The sequence below is a fragment of the Peromyscus maniculatus genome, chromosome 5 (assembly GCF_049852395.1).
Source record: "Peromyscus maniculatus bairdii isolate BWxNUB_F1_BW_parent chromosome 5, HU_Pman_BW_mat_3.1, whole genome shotgun sequence".
NCBI classification, from domain to species: domain Eukaryota; kingdom Metazoa; phylum Chordata; class Mammalia; order Rodentia; family Cricetidae; genus Peromyscus; species Peromyscus maniculatus.
Window position 1 is genome coordinate 87,473,034 of NC_134856.1, and position 19,346 is coordinate 87,492,379.

A 19,346-nucleotide genomic window follows, 5' to 3' on the forward strand; every position below is an offset into this window, starting at 1 on the left:
CGGACGGGTGGAGGCGCGGGGAGCTCCGGCACCCGCCGCCGCCACCGCCATCACCGCTGACGGCCTGCGGGGACTGGGCAGGGGGTGTCCCAGCGCCCTAGCTTCCCGGCGGCCCCGCCTGCGCCGCCGGCGCCATAACCTGCTGCCGCCTGCGCACCCGCCTGTGCGTTCTCTTCTCCCGCACCCGCCTGCAAGCCTGCCCGCGCGCCCGCTTGCGCCGGAGCAGACTTGCTGGTGTGGGGTTAGGGAGGAACAGGGAGTGGGAGGGATCCGTCGATCTGGCTTCCTCGGCTCCGGGATTCGGCGAGCGCTGCTGCCGCCGGGGGGCTGAGGGGAAGAGAAACGGCTTAACCCATGGGGGAGGTTCTGTTGTCAGGAGTCTCCACATGGCAATGTATGGGACCTGGTCCGGGTGGCCATGGGGACTGGAAGCAAAAACTTTTCCCTCCACCTGTGAAATAAGACTGAGGTTAAAGGTTTCTTGACGAGGCCATTCTACATCCATTTTTTTTTTTTTTTTTGATTACGACTCCTTCGTTGTTGGCTCGTGTCTTTACGTCTGACCAGTGTTTAAGCATGAGGCTCAAGGGGGTGGTGACAGTCTGTCCTATGGCTGTTTTTAGGAGGAGAACGGTTAAACAGAAAACAAAAAACGACAGACCAATATAAATAAGACTAACACTCGCTGCGCGGCTTCGGTTCCAAACCGAAAGCAAAACCAGAAAAACCGTGCCCCCGGAGGGGTCTTTAAACCGTGCCCCCGGAGGGGTCTTCAGACCGTGCCACAGAGGGCACTACAGACCGTGCCTCAGAGAGGGCACTACAGACCGTGCCTCAGAGGGCACTACAGATTCCCGTGGAACTCCTTCCAGGGTTTCAGATTCCCCTGGGACGTCTCCCAGGGTTCAGCGGCGAAGTCCAGGCCCGTCGGCCTCCTCTTTCAGATCCACTGACACAGACAGATTATCAGGCGCAGGCGCAGAGACAAACAAACAACATTCAACATTCAGACAAACAGACAACACTCAGACTGGACAGGGATGACATAAATCAAGGCCGGCCGGCTTACCTCCTGATGGTGGGTCGGTGGTTCCAGGGAGGGGTCTCAATCCCCGTACGGGCCACCAAATGAAAGACCCCCGGCTGAGATCTTTCTCCGGGAGAGACCCCAAACCCAAGGAACACACCGAAACCACAGATCAGATGCAAAAGCAAGAGGGTTTATTTAGACCAGATACCTGGGGCGAAGTCTCTTGGAGGACTTGCGCGCTTTCCTAGGGCAAGGGGGACTTTTTATGGGATCCCAGGGGCAGAGGCGCGGTTACAGAAGCGAGAAGCATAGTTACAGGGTCCCTATTGGTTGTTTCAAAGAAGGCCAGGGTGAACTTGGGGTCGTATGTGTGTGGCTGATTTGGCCTTGTCCAGGCCAGCTGCTTATTTCTCAAGGCCAGGGGGCCAGCCATAAAATATCCTGATTTGACTTAACTGTCTTTCTCTCAAGGCCGCCGACCACAGTTATCTCTCTCAAGGCTGGCCATAGCTATCTCTGTCAAGGCCGGGTAGCTGGCTATGGCTGTGAACTCCCGTTTTTCTGATTCCTTCAGAATGGCATTTCTTAGGCTAAGTTATTGGGGGGGGGTGCATTTTATTGGCCCAAAGCCCCATGTCCTCATAATGGAGCGGGGGTCTTTCAAGACAGTCAGCTGAAGTGGACATTAGTGTACGTGCCTGATATCCTGGCATTTGGGGACCAGAAGCAGGAGGATAAGAAGTTCAAAGCCAACCTGAACTGTATGATACCCTCCTCACCTCCAAACTACAAAGAGAGAGAGAGAACCAGCTGTTTTTAGCTGAGGGATGTTTCATAAATTGTCATAGTTTTGTGTTTCCATTTTAAAGAAACAAATTAAATTCAGACAGGTTCTGTCAGTTATGAGGTTTCCTGACCTTAAAATAATATTTTGTTCTGAGACTAAAACATAGTTCCAGTTCTGTTTTGCAAAGAGCAATATTGTTAGGAATACTCAGATTCCTACTGGGGTGAAGGGCTTGTATGTGTTTCTGTTGGAGATCGTTTTGAACATCTGGCAAGTTCCAAACCTATGAGTAATTTCATGATCCAGAGTTAGACAGTCTATATAGTTCCATCTGATCAAACGGATGGCAGTGGGTAGGAAGTTCCAGATTAAATTAGAACAGGTCGTGATCTCAGGGGCCAAAGTTCAGCCAAGCCTAGGTCAGTCCAGTGAGTGTAAAGTTGCTGGGCACAGGGAGGCCTGACAGGGTCAATGTGGGTCAAGCTTCGCTTCAGATGTGATTTAATTAAGATCATGATTCATTTCTCTGATATTCTCTCCTCCAGACATAAGCCTTATCCTTGGTCAGCTCAGCAAAGTCTGAGAACGATCACCAACTGCCACTCAAATTTCTGCTTCCTCACTTATTCCATGGAAATATAGAGTGCTCTGTCCTGTTGCTGCCCCTCAGCGGAGCCCCCCTCTTACACCTGTCCACTTCTCAAAAACCTTCAGGGTCTTTGCAGCGATCAACAAAATGAAGATCCCATTTCCCTGCGCCCCTGGCAAGCATCCACTCTTCACCGGCAATACCCACTTTCTGTCCACCTATGTCTTTCTCACCTAATCAACCGTCTGATCCTTTGCAGGAGTGACAGGGTACTGTGTGACTTTTCCTGGGGAGACTCATGTCATACAAGCATCTGTTCAGCAGATGTTGTCAGAGCACTGACAACAAACCAAAGAAACTTTTCTATCTAAGTGTCATGAAATAAACCAATCAATTTATTGGGCTTACTCTTGGGCGCATGGATGATGCAAACATAGCTGCATCACCGAAAACCCATGCCAGTATGGATGACAACCCATGAAAGTTGCATCCTGGAGATCCCTGCAGGACCGAGAGAGAGCTCCAACAATTGGAGAGTCCCCTCAGTCATTGTTACTGCTTATGTAACTTTGCACAGGGGCTTGGTGAGTTTCAGGAACTTCCTGAGACCTGTGTGTTTTGTTTATTTTTCTGAGTCCTAAGGAACCTCCCTTCAAGAGGGAATATTTCAACTCACAGGAAACAGTTGTACAACACTGGGTTCCATGCCTTCCTACAATGCCTACATTCCTGCCCCCTGGATGCTCTCAACAGTTGCAGGTTCAGCAAGAGAGTGAAACAAAAGAATAAGAACCAAGGTCCAGTTTCTAGTGACCAGAGTCACTCTGGGTGCAAGAAGCAACCTACAGGCACTCCCTACACCTTCTCAAACTTGCCTTCAGAATTATTTTCTTCTTCCAGGTCACTGCGGGGAGCCCCCTCCATGGGAACATGAAGATAGCAAGAGAATCTATCATTTCGTGGTAGGACAGACAGTTCACTATGAGTGTATTCAAGGATACAAGGCCCTACAGACAGGTTCCGCCACAAGCATCTGCAAAATGATCTGTGGGAAGAAGGGGTGGACTCAGCCCCAGCTCACATGTGTACATGAAAGAGAATACCATCCGTTTCCAGGTAGGTTATTCCTTTCTTGTGCCCATCCCATTCTTTTCTCCATCTGGACCAAAGTGAGACTCCTCTCTGCCATGGGACCTTGGGAAAGCCACTTGACCCTCTAGGTCTCATCTTTTAAACCAGAACAGACCAACACTGAGGTCCCCTCATCTCTGCTCTACACATAGGTTGTTAGAGGCAGAGAAATAGTGATCTGTCTAGTGTTCCAATGCAGCACACAGGATACTTTCTCATTGTAATAATGCTATCCTGTGTCTAGCTGATCCTGAACTTCCACAGTTTCTGCTCAACTACCAAGACATCCCATAGTTCACAAGGACAAATCCAGCCTTGTACCCGCATGCTTCTTCCTTTCACTGGTATTTAATGTAGGTGTGTCATTGTACAGTGCTCCATTGTCATTTACACTCCCTGTAAAGGTCCTCCCTGATCTTTGATTTATATATATATATATATATATATATATATATATATATATATATTATGTGAGAAGTGGTTTGCTTTAGCATGTATGCTCACATACACACTCCTGCTCATATACACACTCCTGCTGCATACAACCTGCCTGTGTTGAGATCTTCTGCCATATTTGTTTGAAATCTTACTACTTCCATAACCAAAAGTTACTCACATCCATTCATGAATTTTCCTAGTTTCTTTACCATTTGTCTACTACCATTTGTCACATTCTGTGACTTCCTCCAGGGTCTTCTCAGGATGCTATGTCTTTCTCATCACTCACTTCCAATGAGTCACCCTCGTGGCCAGGGCATGCCAATAGTTTTCTTTGTAGGAGATGGAATGGCAAGTCCCTGGGTGTCTGTGATAAAATGCTGTGACCAAAAGCAACTTGGGGAAGAAAGGGTTTATTTGACTTCCACACATCACTGTTCATCACTGAAGGAGGTCAGAACAGGAACTCAATCAGGGAAGGAACCTGGAGGCAGGAACTGATACAGAGACCGTGGAGGAATGCTGCTTAGTGGCTTGCTCAACCTGCTTTCTTATAAAAGGACCACCAGTCCAGAGGTGGCATCACCAATGATGGGCTAGGCCCTCCCCCATCAATCATTATTTAAGAAAATGATCTACAGGCTTGCCTACAGCCCAATCTTATGGCAGCATTTTCTCAACTGAAGCTTCCTCTTCTCCCATGAGTCTAGCCTATGTGAAGTTGACATAAAACTAGCCAGCACACTCTATTATGAGAAATCCATGGAGTCTGCTTAGAGGTGAAGGAATTTATTAGGGAGGAAAACTCACTACAGCACGAGAGACTTATCGTAGGATCCTGGAAGGCCAAGGTATAGTCCCACACTGTTTTTCCACCTGGTCTGTCTCATCATCCAAGCCCATGAGGGAGAGAAGAGGAAGTGGAATATGTGCCTCTCAGGTCTTAAGGGTAGCCCTGAGCCATGCCCCAGGGGCAGGTACTTCAAGGTCATAGGTAGTAGGACAGTTACCTGCTACCTCTCTAGGGGCGGTACTTTAAGGTCATAGACAAAACAGCTACCCACTATAACACTGAGTCACTGATCACAAAGGGACTGTAAAAGCTAAATTTGGTGGAGGGGGTATGTGTGATTTTGACTCATTTCCAAGTCAAGGGTGGAATCCAGGGCTGAGTAGGAAGCCTGGAAAGAAAGACTTGCTCACAGTTCCAGAGATAGTCACTGTCAGGGTTAGAATTCCCCTTTATATGCTCTACTATGGCCCTCCAGCTGCTTCTAGTGCCCCTGATGTGGAACTGTGTCCCTGAGACATGCCCAAACAAGGTGTCATGCCTTAGCAGGTGTATCTGGGGCCAGCAGCAGATGGCAGGTGGAGGGAGGCGTTAGAGTCTCATAGATCCATCCTGGGTTCCAAATTCATTGCTTTTTCTCTTCTGCAGCCAGTGAAGAATCTCAAGGAAGCAGAGATCCTTTTCCTGAGAGTGAGAGTGAGACTTCCTGTCCCATCACCACCACAGGTATGGAGAGAGCTTCTGAGAACCAACATTTGGCCATCAAACAAGGGCAGACAGTGCTATGCAAGCTCCTCCAGCAATGAATAAGATGAGGAGGGGAAGCTGGCCCTAGTTGCCTTCCTTTCCTCCAAAGCAAGAACATGGCCATAGCAACACAATCAGCCCAAAGCAGACTGGAAAGACGGTTCAGTTGGTAATGCAAAGCATCAGTTGTCATGCAAAGCATAAGGACCTGAGTTTGATCCCCCAGAAACCATGCGCAAATATGGCAGTATTTGGCTATAATCTCAGCACTGGGGAGGCAGAGACAGAGGATCTCTGGGGCTTGCTGGCCATCATCTAGTTTAGCAGAACCAATGAGCTTCAGGTTCAGTAAGAGACCCTGTCTCAAGAAATAAGGTCATCAATTAAGCAAGACATCTGATGTTGACCTCTGGCCTCCATAGGTACATGTGCATGGGCGCTTGCACACACATGAACACACATACACATAAATGTGTACACCCCCTCTACATACACCAACAATCTAAAGGAAGCGTCAGAAGGAGAAATCACACGACTGAGGTTGACGTTTCCAGACAGATCCTGCTCACCAGGCCCCTCGTATCCCTTCCCCCAACCGAGTGATGAATTCACTGAGAAGCCCCTCCTCTTCCGGCCTCGTGCAGTCCTGTGCTTGCTATGAACTGAGTGTCTGCTTGTCTCTCTTTCCCACAGACTTCCAACTGCTGACAGAAGCCCCTGCAACTATGGAGACATTCATACTCACAACGGAGTATCAGATAGCAGGTAGATCAGGCCGTTTCAAGACATAGGCAGTCTGACTGGTTGAAATGATCCCTCCGTTCACTAACGTTTATAAGGGGGAAAGATGACTATAGATTTGAACATTGCTCAAAACCCCGTGGATCAGCTGTGGTATGCTGGGAGTTGGATTAGCTACCTTTCGAACTGCTTTGATCAAATGTCTGATGATACAAACCAGAGGAAAGAAGGGTTTGTTCTGACTCCCAGTTCCAGGATCCAGTCCATCACCATGGGGAGGCATGGCAAAGGAGAGGGAGGTCACATTGCATCTACAGTTAAGAAACAGAGAAAGGCTGGCTATAGTGGTGCACGCCTTTAATCCCAGCACTTGGAAAGCAGAGGCACGCAGATCTCTGCAAGCTTGAGGCCGGCCTGGTCTACAGAGTGAGTTCCAGAGCAGTCAGAACTACACAATGAGAGAGAGAGAGAGAGAGAGAGAGAGAGAGAGAGAGAGAGAGAGAGAGAGAATGCTTTGCTCAGTCCACTGTTTTTCCCCTTTTCATAGAGCCCATATCTCAGCCCATGAAACGGCACTGCCCACTTTTAGAGTGGTCTCCCTACCTCAGTTAACCTAGTCTAGATAATCTCGCACAGACATGCCCAGAGTTTTGTCTCTAAAGTGACTCTAGGTCCTGACAATCAATACAAACCAAGAGCCTAACTAACAAGACTTACACCTTAAAGCGCCCTAAACCAGTTCCTCCCACATACATCTTCAAGAACAATGCCCCCCAAACTTAAGTGAGGGACAAAGCTGAGACCCAGGGAAAGGGAAAAAAAAAATGTCCATAAACACCTTAGTTGTTCCCGGTAGGGGTTAAAAACAGGCTTCAAAGCTACACTGGCCTGGACCACTGCGGGGGGGGGGGGGGGGCGGATTCTGGAACCTTCACAAGTCAGCATTTGGGAAGTGAAGCACCTCCAGGAAATATCAGCGTGTTTAGGATATCTCGTCTTGTTTCAATGTTTCCTTCATGGAAGAAGCTGCGGTGAGGCCTGCGCTCTGAGCCTTCCTTAAGTTTCAGCTGCACCCCTTTCCAGAGGGCTGGTGCCGGCCCCTTTCTATGCGAAGAAGACGCTGTAGGCCCAGCTGCGCTCACCTAGGGAATTTTCTCGCCTGCCCTATGGATCCAGCTTCTTTGCCCCCCTCTCCCCAAAGCATGGCCCCAGTGCTCAACCTGAACTCCCTCTCTTTTCACAGTGGCCAGCTGCGCCTTCCTGCTCATCAGCATCCTTCTTCTGAGTGGGCTCACCTGGCAACGCAGATGGTGAGTCCGACACCATAAGGGCTAAGTACCCCCAGTGTCTGGTCCCTGGCCTGGCAACCATGAACACTGCCCAGAGCCTGGATTTCACTGACAGGCTGAGGAGATCCCTCCCTCGGTCGGGTGCTTACCACGCAAGCGCGAGTTCCTGAGTTCCAGTGCCCAAAGTTCTCTAAAACAGAAAACAAAACAAAACCAAACAGAAGCTGGATGGGAGGGCACTTACCTGTAATTCCAGTGCCGAGGAGGCAGGCCGAAGTGGAGCCCTCAGACTCTCTGGCCGCCCAGCCTAGTGAAACTGGTGAACTCCAGGTTCATTAACAGACACTGTTTGGGGGAAAAAAAAATGTGAATGGTCTAAGGAACAATACCCAAGGTTGACCTCTGGACACCCCCCCCCCCACACACACACACACATACTTGCACAGGGCAGAGGAGGCAGGGAGAGAGAAAGAGAGGGAAAGAGAGGAGGGAGAGGACTTAGCATGCAGGCACATACCTTTAATCCCTACACTCAAGACTTGGAGGCAGGAAGGTCTTGAGTTTGAGTTTGAGGGCAGCCTGGGCTGCATAGAAAATAACATGTCAGCCTCAGGTACATAGTGAGACATATCTCAAAAGAAATGAATGAATAAATGAAGTGCCTAGGGATGTGGCTCAGTTGGTAGATTGAGTACCTAAGGATGTTCACAAAGCCCAGGCTTGAGCTCAGCATCCTAAGAAAGCAAGTATAGTGGCATACACCTACAATCCCAGCTCTCAGGAGGCAGAAGCAGGGAAATCAAGGCATCAGTCCTGAGCTAGATAAGATCTTATATCAAAAACCTAACTAAATATTTTTTTTTTTAAAAAAAGGTAAGGATGTAAAACCATCTTGAGAAAAGCCAGTCCATCCTCAGTAGAGTCAGCTGGATAAGCTCTACTGTTCCTGTCCTGGTTTCATTTCCTGTGGGTCTGATAAAATACCCAGACAAAAGCCGCTCAAGGGAGAAGGTTTATTTGACTCACAGTTCTGGGTTGCAGTCCACCACTGTGTGGGAGCTAAGGAACGTGAAGCAGTTACTCATATCACACCCACCATCAAAAGCAGAGAGCACTAAGTTAATGTGTGCACACTTAGGCCCAGCTCACTTTCTCTTTTTTATGCAGAATGGGAGGGACCCAAACCCATGGGTTTAGGCTGGGCCTTTCCACATCACTTAACATAATGAAGACAATCCCCTGCAGACATGCCCACAGGGAACTTGACCTAGGTGACCCCTCTTTGAGCAATTCCCTTCCGGTAATTTTAGGTTGTGTTAAATTGACAATTAAAACTAACCATCACAGTCCCAAATGTGAAGGGCATCCCCCTCCTGGCAAAGCAGGTCTGGCCAACCCGGATATTCTTAAATCCTTTAATAACATAGCCGTAAGGTGGGTGGGTGGGTGGGAATCCAATTCTTTCCCTTCTTGTGTTGTTCATCTGGCCTGCTCCTAAGTTTCCTCAGGTGAATCATGAAGTAGAAATCCTTGCAGACCAAATGAGGAGACCCCAATGGTTGTTGCACTAGGAATTATTCATAGCCCTGGCAATCTATCCATTTCCTTAAGGTGTTCTCTTGGGGTTCTGGGATGAAGCATAATATCATATGCCTGACAGTTTAGGGTCCTCAGTACTTGTTAGACCATCTCCCTGCTCAGGGTGAGCATCTACCTGGCAATAGCCTTTTCTTTGGTAGCTTGAAGACCCAAACTCAAGAGGATAGGCTCCTTGTGAGCCTTAATAGCATAGTTTATAATGGGAAGTAAGGAAGTGTCTAAAACCACAGGAGTTCCCAAGACTTCCCAGTACGACAGTCATTAGGGAGACTGCAATATAATTTCAATATGATCCCTCTGATCAAAGAACTTGATAAAACAAACAAACAAACAAACAAACAAAACCCCAAAACAAAAACCATACCTCTGTTGGGGGGGGGAGTGATTGTGGAACATACCTAAAATCCCAGCACAGAGGAGTCCAGCCTGGGGCTACATAACAAGACCCTGTCTCTGACTCACATTTGCACATGTGTCCCCATATGGACACATTATTAAAAATAAGATAATTTTTTTGTAACAAAAACAAAATTTCTGCTTTCTAGAGGCTAATTTCACCTAATGGTGCCCTCTTGTGGCCAATTAGAAATCCTACCCGTGAATTACTGAAAAATCTGATCTTTGCCCGAGGTGTTCTGGTTGTTTAGGAACAATTACTAGGAGCTAGGAGTGTGCAATAAGAGACCCTGTCTCAAAAATATCAGAGTAGATGGCTCCTGGGGAATGACACCCAAAATTGTCCTCTGGCTTCCACATGCAACACACACACACACACACACACACACACACACACACACACACGTTCTTTAGTTGCATTAACCATATTTCAAGTTTTCACTACCAACATATGTCTCTTTAGTAGACAACAAAAGTACTAAGAATTCCCATCATTGCAGAAAACCTACAGGCTATCACTAGCTAGAAACAAGGAGTTTTCAACTCACACAAATCACTCAGTGTGCTTAATTGCTACTATTTCAGTTCAGCAGTTATTATTCCACAGAACTAAAGGGGGAAAGATAGACCATCCTCAACTGCCAAATGTTGGATGCTGCACTGTAGACCACAGACAAACACATCTTGGCCCTGCTCTTGGGAACTTATAGACTAGTACACAGGAAGAGAAAAAAATTGAAATTTTTTTGTAGTGCTGGGGATATAGTAGAGCACTTTCCTAGTCCTGGGTTCAATCCTTACTACTGAAAAAAAAAAGCAGAAAGGAAGATAGGGAGGGAAGGAAGGAGGTAGGAAGTTTTGCTAAAAGTCTAAGATGGAGATATGTAAACAGAAAAGGTATTTAATCCCACATGGGATTCAAAGATGACATACTGAGCTGATGGCCTCTGAAATGTCAGGTAAAGCAAGGCAGGAAATAGCTTCTAGAAGAGGAGGCTGGGGTGGGTATGGAAGTTTGAAATAGAGTGGTAAGGTTTGGGAGAAGGCAGTCCTGGATGATGGGGTTTAAAACAAATGGGGACCGTGGCCACAGTGATACCACACTGCACAGATAGACAGAAATATTGGCATGGAAGATGAGGCCAGACTAAGGAGCTGGAACTTCCTGCCGACGGTGACTGCACCTCAGAACACCTCACTTAGGGCAGAAACAGTAACCCTGGGCTTCTGAGTGGTCTGAGTGCCATGTAGAGGCCAGGCTTACATGTGGTAGCAGTTTGATTACATTACGATGGAATAAATCTACATAGAAGTTGATGACTGCACTTGGGTAGGTGTGTGGATCTGATTGAAAAGGAAGAAAGGAAATCAAGCAGTACAGAGAAGAGTTGATCAAATTAGTATGATTGGTCAGCTGGGTAAAAGTAGGGAGTCAGGATGCGAGGTGAGTCAGAGAGGGGCCCTGGGTTTCCAAGAGAGGGACAGCCTAAAACCACCAGATCCTATGGTGAAAAGTAAAGCGAGGGTCTCAGCTAATGTATCCCTTGGAGGTTAGCCACCAAGCACAGCCCATTAGGACATCCACCTCCACAGACCCACTCAGTCTCTATCTGTACTGTCCAGCCTGGAGTTAGCTGGGATATGGGAGGGCTTCTTTGGGTTCTTTCTCAAAACAGTGAGTTGTGTTATCAATGCACAGAAGAGATTAAGTGGACAGTCAGTTTTGGCCTCTGGAGGGATGGGGAAGCCTTGCAGCTAGGTTTCATCAGGTAAAAAGGCAGCAAGATTCTGAGGTAGAATTCAAATTTAGAATCTCAGCGTTAAAACGGACGGTTCAGTTCACATGTGTTTGGGTGGGGACCATGTTGTACTATGACACGTGTGGCTGTGACTGAGTTAATCTTCCAGGAAGAAGAGTAGAAGAGGCATCTAGAAAACTCGAAGAAGTCGGAGGCCAAGAGAAGCTGATGAGGATCATGAAGCTCAAGCAAAATCAAAGAAGACAAACACTCACTCAACAGGTGTCTCCTGTTGATCCCTTGGGTTCTGGAAAATTCTGAAGTCACAGGACATAACAGCATGTCCATCACTAACCTGGACTTTGCCACTGAAGAGTGGGATCTAACTAACCATTTCTAAAGTCTTTAATGGGAGAGAGGGCCCAACAGCACTCTGTGTGTTTTGGTTTTGTGTATATATGTTGATGGAAGCTAGAGTGCATGGATACTTTTCATGCCATACATAATATAGAAAAAGTAGCTTTAGGTGACTTCACTGTAACTTCCCAGTTTGGAAAGCCTAGCACTAATGTAAATACTCCTCAGTCCTTCTCCATCCTCCTTCCTCCTTCTCCCTTGCACCCCCTTTCTGCTCTCACAAACTCATCCTAGCCAAATGGCTCCTTTACCAGCCTCTGCTTGCCTGACTGGTTCTTCTGATTTCATCATTTACTGATCAGCCTTTAAAACTCTGGGCTGGTGACTAGGACTCCATATATTCTTATCTCAATTCTAGAAAGGAACCCCCTTTCTGCTGAAGCTTCACTTTTGAATTTCTAAAGAGCAGAAACTATGGCAGAACAATTTTTGAATAATATCAAACCAAAGTAGCCAAGTTGTAGAGAACTGTGGAGCTTCAATATTTGGAAGCCTGTGTCTAGGATCAATGTCAGGAGCAGCAGGCTAGGTCCCAGAACATGAATTATACTTATCAAATGCTTTACTAATAGGCCACTGGTTTCTTTACTCTAAATTTGGCCTGAACTATTGATGCTTACAAGTGGACACACAAGGTACAGACATGTACCTGGTACAGATCATGAAAACACTGAAAAGAAAGGAATAATTCCAATGTTTATGAAGGGAGGAAATAACAGAGCAGAGGAGGTGATTATACTAAAGATTAACTATAGACTGGATATTCTAGCCGTCCTCAAATAATTCCCCTCCAAAAATCTCCCAATCCAGGGTTACCAGTAAGTCTTAGGAAACAGACTGTGGGGCCAGCCCAGTCTCTGAGTCAGTAAATGTGGACTTTGGAATTCTCACAAGTTCCTGGGTAATGCCTTAATACTGATCTCTAGACCACACTTTGTGAACCACCGGGCTATCCCTGTGTGCTCTCACCTCCTACTGCTACCAAAAGCAACTAGGTTCTGGTTCCCACGCCCTCAAGAACATTCTTGTTCAGTCTCTTGCATAAGATTTCCTCTCAAATGAGTTGAGTCAGATGTTCAAATTTAACAGGGGGATTCACAAGAAGCTTAAACTATCAGTTTTCATTTCTGGCTGGAAAATGTTATGGAAAATCAAAGGTCAGACAGAGCCTTTTTTGGTCTTTTATGTGACCAAGTGTAAACCAGACTTTTCCTATCTATGGTCTTCTCCCTTTTCCAAAAGATACCTTTTTGGGTAAAAGAAATGTTAAGTAGAATCTCAAATCACTAATTTTAGAAAAGAAAAAAATGTTAAAAATCTTTCTAAAGAGCTGTGGTTAGTGATACAGACTTGTAAGCCCAGCACTCAGAAGACTGAGGCAGGAGGATCACAGCAAGTGTGAAGTCAGCTTGACCAACAGAGCAAAACCCTGCCTCGACCCCCACCCTTACCATAAAAACAATCTTACATGCATAAAATTAAAATTGCAATGTATACCTGTTTACCACATGTATGCCTGGGGCCCAGGGAGGCCAGAAGAAGATGTTGGATTCCCTGCAACAGCTGGTTGTGAGTTGTCATGTAGGTTCTGGGAATTGAACCCCTGTCCTCTGAAAGAGGGGCCAGTGCTCTTAACGACTGAGCCATCTCTCCAGTCCACTCAATTGAATTGTGTCATCATTACTTATTATGGGAGATGGGGATATGATCACAAAATTTTTTCTTGATAATACTAAGATACTGTTTAACTAGTTTACTCTCCTTCACAAGTGTATGGTGGAAATTCCTAGAAGCTGCATGTGTAATGTTGTCGTCATTCTGGTGTTACAATGGATTTATCTTATTGTTTATAAAATAATAAATGATATTTTAAATTTTTCTTGGTTTTAGTTTTTAAAGATGATTAAGATTGATAGATGCTAGTTTACATTAAGAAAGCCTAGGCTCAGTGTACTGGGCTCTGCTGACTCCCCATGGGAGACCTTGATTTGGGGGATGTGGGGATGTGGGGTGGCTTGGGAGGGATGGTTGGGAGATGGGAGGAAGGAGGAGGTGGGATCTGTGGGTGGTATGTAAAGTGAGTAGAAAATTTCTTAAAGAAAAATGGAAAAAAAAGAAAAAAAGAAAGCACTTGACTTGGAGGACAAAATTTAAAAAAAGAAAGAAAGAAAGAAAGAAAGAAAGAAAGAAAGAAAGAAAGAAAGAAAGAAAGAAAGAAAGAAAGAAAGAAAGAAAGAAAGAAAGAAAGAAAGAAAGCCCTTTGGGATCCTCAGTAGTTTTTAATGGTTTTAATAATTTTTAATAACATAAAAAAATGTCTGACAAATTCTGCTACAAAGCTGTTATGGTTTGAATTGAAAATGTCCTCGACAGGCTCATGTATTCAAACACCAGCTAGCAGAGCTGCTTTGTGTTATGGGACCTTTAAGAGGTGAGGCCTTGCTCTTGGAGACAGATCTTTGGGGGTGAACCTTTGAGAATGACAGCCCAGCCTTGCTTCTCGTCTCCCTCTCTGCTGTCCCGTGAAGCCACCATGTGAGGAGTTCCCCAACATACCTCTGCTGCCGCAGAGTCGCTCCCCGATGCCTTCCCTGCTGCCGTGGAGTGTACCCTCTAAAACTGTGAGCCAAAGCCAACCTCTCCTCCCCTAAGTTACCTCTGTCAGCTCTTTTGTCCTACTGAGGAGAAAAGTGACTAAGACAAAGGCAAGGTATGGTTTGGAAGCTCGTGGGAGCTTCACAGCCAGACTCGGGTACAGCTGAGATGGTGGAATTATCGAGAGGGGAATAACAACAACGGAAAATGAATCCTTACGACAGAGATGGCTGTGGCACCCTAATTCCATTCTTTTCTTCTTCCATTGGTAGTAAAATCTCCAGGTTTTAGAAGAACACATCTTGTTGGTGTTCTAGTCAGTTTCTATTGTCAACTTGGCACAACCTAGAGACACCTGGGATGAGGGAACCTCAATTAAGACTCCCCTTGATCAGATTGTCTTCACTGATGATTGACATGGGAAGGCCCAGCCTACTGTGAGTAGCATCATCCATAGGCAGGTAGACTTGGCCTATATTAGTAAACTGACTGAGCATGAGCCAGGGAGCAAGCCACTTACAAGTGTTCTTCCGTGGCTTCTGACTCAGTTTCTGCTTGAGTTCCTACCTTGATTTCCTCAATGATAAGATTGTGACCTGGAAGCATAAGCTAAAATAAACTCTTACCCATGGTTGCTTTGGTCATTGTATGTATCATAGCAACGTAACAGTAAAATACAACAACACCTTTCTCCCAAGCTAATGACATTCTCCAACCTTTTTGCAGGTGCATGTGATCATGTGATTAAGTTAAACACAGAGATAGGAGCAGAAGCAATGTGTGCAACGTCTGGGCTGTGCCTTGAAGAGAACGTGAGTTGCATTTCCGCTCTTAGCTCTGCTCACTGGCAGACACGTGATCTTAGAGTGGGAGCTGGAACCACCAGTGAGGTAGAAGCCCATTTTAAGTTTGACAAGGAGATAAAATTGTCTGATGCCGTGAGGAAATGCAACATGACTGATTGTATTGGACTGTACTTGGGCCAGATACACCATTCTATTGAGGCCACTATGACTTTTCCTTTGTTATGACAAAAGTAGCAATCACTAACACTGTACTGTTTTCAGATCTATACATACCCTCTTCCCACTCCCCAATTTTCCCCTGTGGTAATATTAGCACTAAAATATTTTTACTAAAGAGAGAGAATCAACATTTGACATAAGAGCAGACTCAAGTAACTACTTGTTCTGTGTTGCGTGACTCTTGCCTGAGAGTTCCCCTCCAGCAGGTAAGTGCATGAGATGAAACACCATGAGTTCTCTTTCCTAACTGGACGACTCCCTTACTTGCCTTTGGAGATGCAATCAATTTGCAACAATCCTGAAGGATTTACAACAGCCCTGAAGGATTTCTGGGAATTGTTGGTTCCTATGGAGATATTCCCATCCAATGAAGTTTCTGGGTAAGTAAAAAAATCACAAAGAGAAAGCTGTTGAGAGATTTCCAGCCATCCCACACTCCAAGAGGTGAGGGATAAAATACATCTTCTCTTCTGCTGCGATATTAAAGGTTTGTGGGCTGTTTTTCAATCTGGTCCCTTAGCCCTACATGTAAACCTTACAGAAAGGGGCCAGTAAGATGGCTCACTGAGCAAAGGTGCTTGCCACCAAGCCTGATGACTGGATTCAATCCCTGGAACCCACATGTTGGGAAATAGAGAACTGACTCCGTTAACTTATCCTATGAACCCACATGCATAACATAGTGCAGGTTTCTTCCCACCATACACACACGCACACACATACACAGATACACACACACACACACACACACACACACACACACACACACACACACACACAGCCTTTATAGGAAGGAAAGAAGTTGGAGATACAGGTTTCATGAAGCTAAGTTGGTCTTTGGATAAACCTAACACTACTTGTGACTACAAATTTGGTGTTTTTGTTGTTTGAGACAGGCCATCCTTATGCAGCTTAGGCTAGCTAGACTTGAACTTGCATTCCTATTTTAGCTTCCTGGGGTTACAGGCATGCACCGACATACCCAGCTCTCTCTCTCTCTCTCTCTCTCTCTCTCTCTCTCTCTCTCTCTCTCTCTCTCTCTCTCTGTGAGCCTTAACTTCCTATGTATTGAAGGATACCCTTGAACTTCTGGTCCTCCTGTCTCTACCCATTGAGTTCTGGGATTACACCACCATGCTCTGTTTACACAATGCTGGGAATAAAACCCTGCTAGTGCAGGTTAGGCAAGCACTTTGACAAATCATACTAAAAAAAAAAAAAAATTCTGAGACAGATACAGATCCCCTCTAATCCTCCCTTTTTCTTCTCCAAAATTACAATTAGAGTCCTAAGTTCTGCCCCATAGGCTGGCCAGACAGCCCAGATAAACCTGAACCCTAGTGGTGATGGGAACTTCTGATCCACATACATGGAGATGCAGGTTTGGAAACGTTGCTGGGACACCCCATGCAGAAGCTCCATAGCTGGTGTGACGGGATGATGAGGGACGTGCTGCTTTTCAGCTTTCAAGCCAAGGAACTCAGCTGTGCCCACTTCCCTTATGACCGCCTACGCATGCATTTGGGAACATAAAATCACTAGATGTTAATCTGCTGGGTTGAAAAACATTCTGCCTGATGTGTGACCAGAAAAGTGGAAGAGCAGGAAGTAAACAGAACTGGTTTCCTTCCTACCTACTCCTGGCCTTGCTGTGAAGGGGAGGGAAAAGATAGGTAGTGAGTCGGATCAAAGTTTCAATCTTCTTACTGCTTTGTGATTTGAGGAGGAAAAGTAGTCCTAATCCACAGTTCCATGTTAAACTGAGGTGCCTGAGAATTTAGAGGTATCTAGCTGTGTTTTGAGACCAACCACTATGAATGCAAGTCCTGCAGACAAGAATTGGGAAAACAAGGGAGAATTAGAAACACCCTATGAATTTTCCTCTAGTGAATGTGGTCCAAACAAGATCCAAATGTTCCCACTTGCCCAACTTGTGAGAAATGGCTAGCTGAGGCCAGGAGCAGACATACCTTCCCAAGGATTAATAAGGAAGGTGCTCAAAACCCTGCCACAAGCCCACAGGAAACTGGGTCTCCAGTGGGCATCCTTGTTGGGACTTGAATGGGCACCTACAGATCTTCAGGCTGCTGCCTACTACACTCCCTCGCCATCATAAGAATCTTTGACATTTTTACACATGTGAGACTGAAAGGGAAGTGATACTCCTACCCACAGTGTGTGACTAGCCCTAGCCTTCTCCATTGTTCCTTCCCAGAGTGCCTGACTGCTGGAATTCTAGCAGTAGATACCCAAGGAAGAGAGGATGAGAACAGAGGTCAAATTATAAGCAAAATTCTAATTGAGTTAATAATTGACTTAGGAAATTATTGAAGTGGATAAAGGAAACTAACTTGGGGTGAAAAAAAAGTTCATATGAGGACGCCTTGTAGACTAAGAGTTCAGAGTTAGATATTGACTGCTATGACTATAAAATATGATTCTTACCCCCACGTTCTTAGGACAATCTGTTCCCTTGTCTTAGAAAAAAAAAAAAACCACATGGTATTTTTGATCCACAAAGAATGTATCTGGGAGTTATGGCCTTTTCCTCTCCTCATCAACAATTCCCATCCCTGGAGATGTCTTGGGATTAGCTGTTTTAAACTGAGAAAATATCTGCTACAATTCTGCATTGGTTACTCTGGTCAAACACTTGACAAAAAATAACTTAAGGGAAGGGGGCGTTGTTCAAGATTGCTGTTCTAGGAACACAGCCCATCCTGGCAGGGAAGTTACAACAGCAGGTGTGGAAGGAGGCTGGCATGTCTAAAATCAGAAAGCCACGGCCAATGGTGGTGCTCAGTTTGCCCATGAAATGGCACCACCACATTCAATGTGGATCTTCCCTGCTCAGTCAAACCTCTCCAGAAACATCTTCATAGACACACACAGAAGTGCGTTTCCATGGTGGTTCTAAATCCAATCGGCAATCATGATTAACAATTACAAATTCAAAGAAATCCTAGAAGACATATTATGGGATACATTAGCTACAAGGAGAACACATCATACTATCTCAAAAAACATGAAACTGTAGCTTCTTCATTGAATCTATAGTAAATCTGGTCTCATCCACTAGTTGGCAAGAAAGAAAAATGTCTTATCCAGTTTAAAAAATGCTAATAGGCATCACTGGGTCTCTAACTAACAAAAATGCTGCTTCCAGACCAGCAAAATGGCTCAGCCAGAAAGAACACTTGCCACCTGTAGATGTAACAGTCTTATTAAATAAGAAACACAGAGCCAAATGCAGAGTTAAAAGCCCAAAAGGTCAGAGCAGTAGTTAAGAGCTGATACTAAAAAACTTTTCTTACCCTTCACTGCTGCTGTCATCCTTCCCCTCAGAGACCTACTTCCTGTGTGTCTGTCTTTTTATTGACTTTCTGTTCTGCCTTCTCATTGGTTGTAAACCCAACCACATGACCTCCTCATCACTGCCTGTCTATACAGACCTCCAGGACTTCTATGGTTGGTATTGAGATTAAAGGCGTGTGTCTCCATGCTGGCTATATCCTTGAACACACAGAGATCTGCCTGTCATGTGATCAAGATTAAGGGTGTATGCCACCACTGCCCGGCTTCTGCTATGGCTTGCTATTAGCTCTGACCCCCAGGCAACTTTACTTACTAACATACAAATAAAATCACATTTCAGTACAAATAAAAATATCACCATAGCCACCAAACTTGACAACTAGAATTGGATTCCTGTGATCCATATGGTAACAGGAAAGAACCAATTTCCACATGTTGTCCTCTGACCTAATTTTTCCAAGCAATGTGGAGATAGATGGGGAGAAGATTGGCTCCTTCTAACTTCACAGTACTATAAAGAGTCAGATTCACAAGGGCAATGGCCCACAAAGGCAGTGCTCCCACTCCCACTTTTCTCCAGATACAGACAATGATTTACCTGCAGGGATTCTCTGTAAAAGCTTGTCTAAGTTGTAAATGGTGGCCTGGCCTCTCTAGGGCTAAGCATAGCCCCACATAGCACTACCTTGCTGTGGTGGTTTAAAAGAAAATGGTCCCC

At 45.6% G+C, this 19,346-nt stretch overlaps 1 protein-coding gene across 1 annotated transcript in view; it reads left to right on the forward strand.

The window, feature by feature from the left end:
- Positions 1–13,571, forward strand: part of Il2ra (interleukin 2 receptor subunit alpha) — a 51,469-nt gene extending 37,898 nt beyond the window's left edge. Inside the window, exons 4-8 of the mRNA XM_006990203.4 lie at positions 3,307–3,522; positions 5,414–5,491; positions 6,206–6,277; positions 7,497–7,563; positions 11,446–13,571. Of these exons, the coding sequence (XP_006990265.3) occupies positions 3,307–3,522; positions 5,414–5,491; positions 6,206–6,277; positions 7,497–7,563; positions 11,446–11,470 (458 nt within the window). The 3' untranslated portion in view covers positions 11,471–13,571. The remainder of the gene's footprint in view (positions 1–3,306; positions 3,523–5,413; positions 5,492–6,205; positions 6,278–7,496; positions 7,564–11,445) is intronic.
- Positions 13,572–19,346: the final 5,775 nt, after the last annotated feature.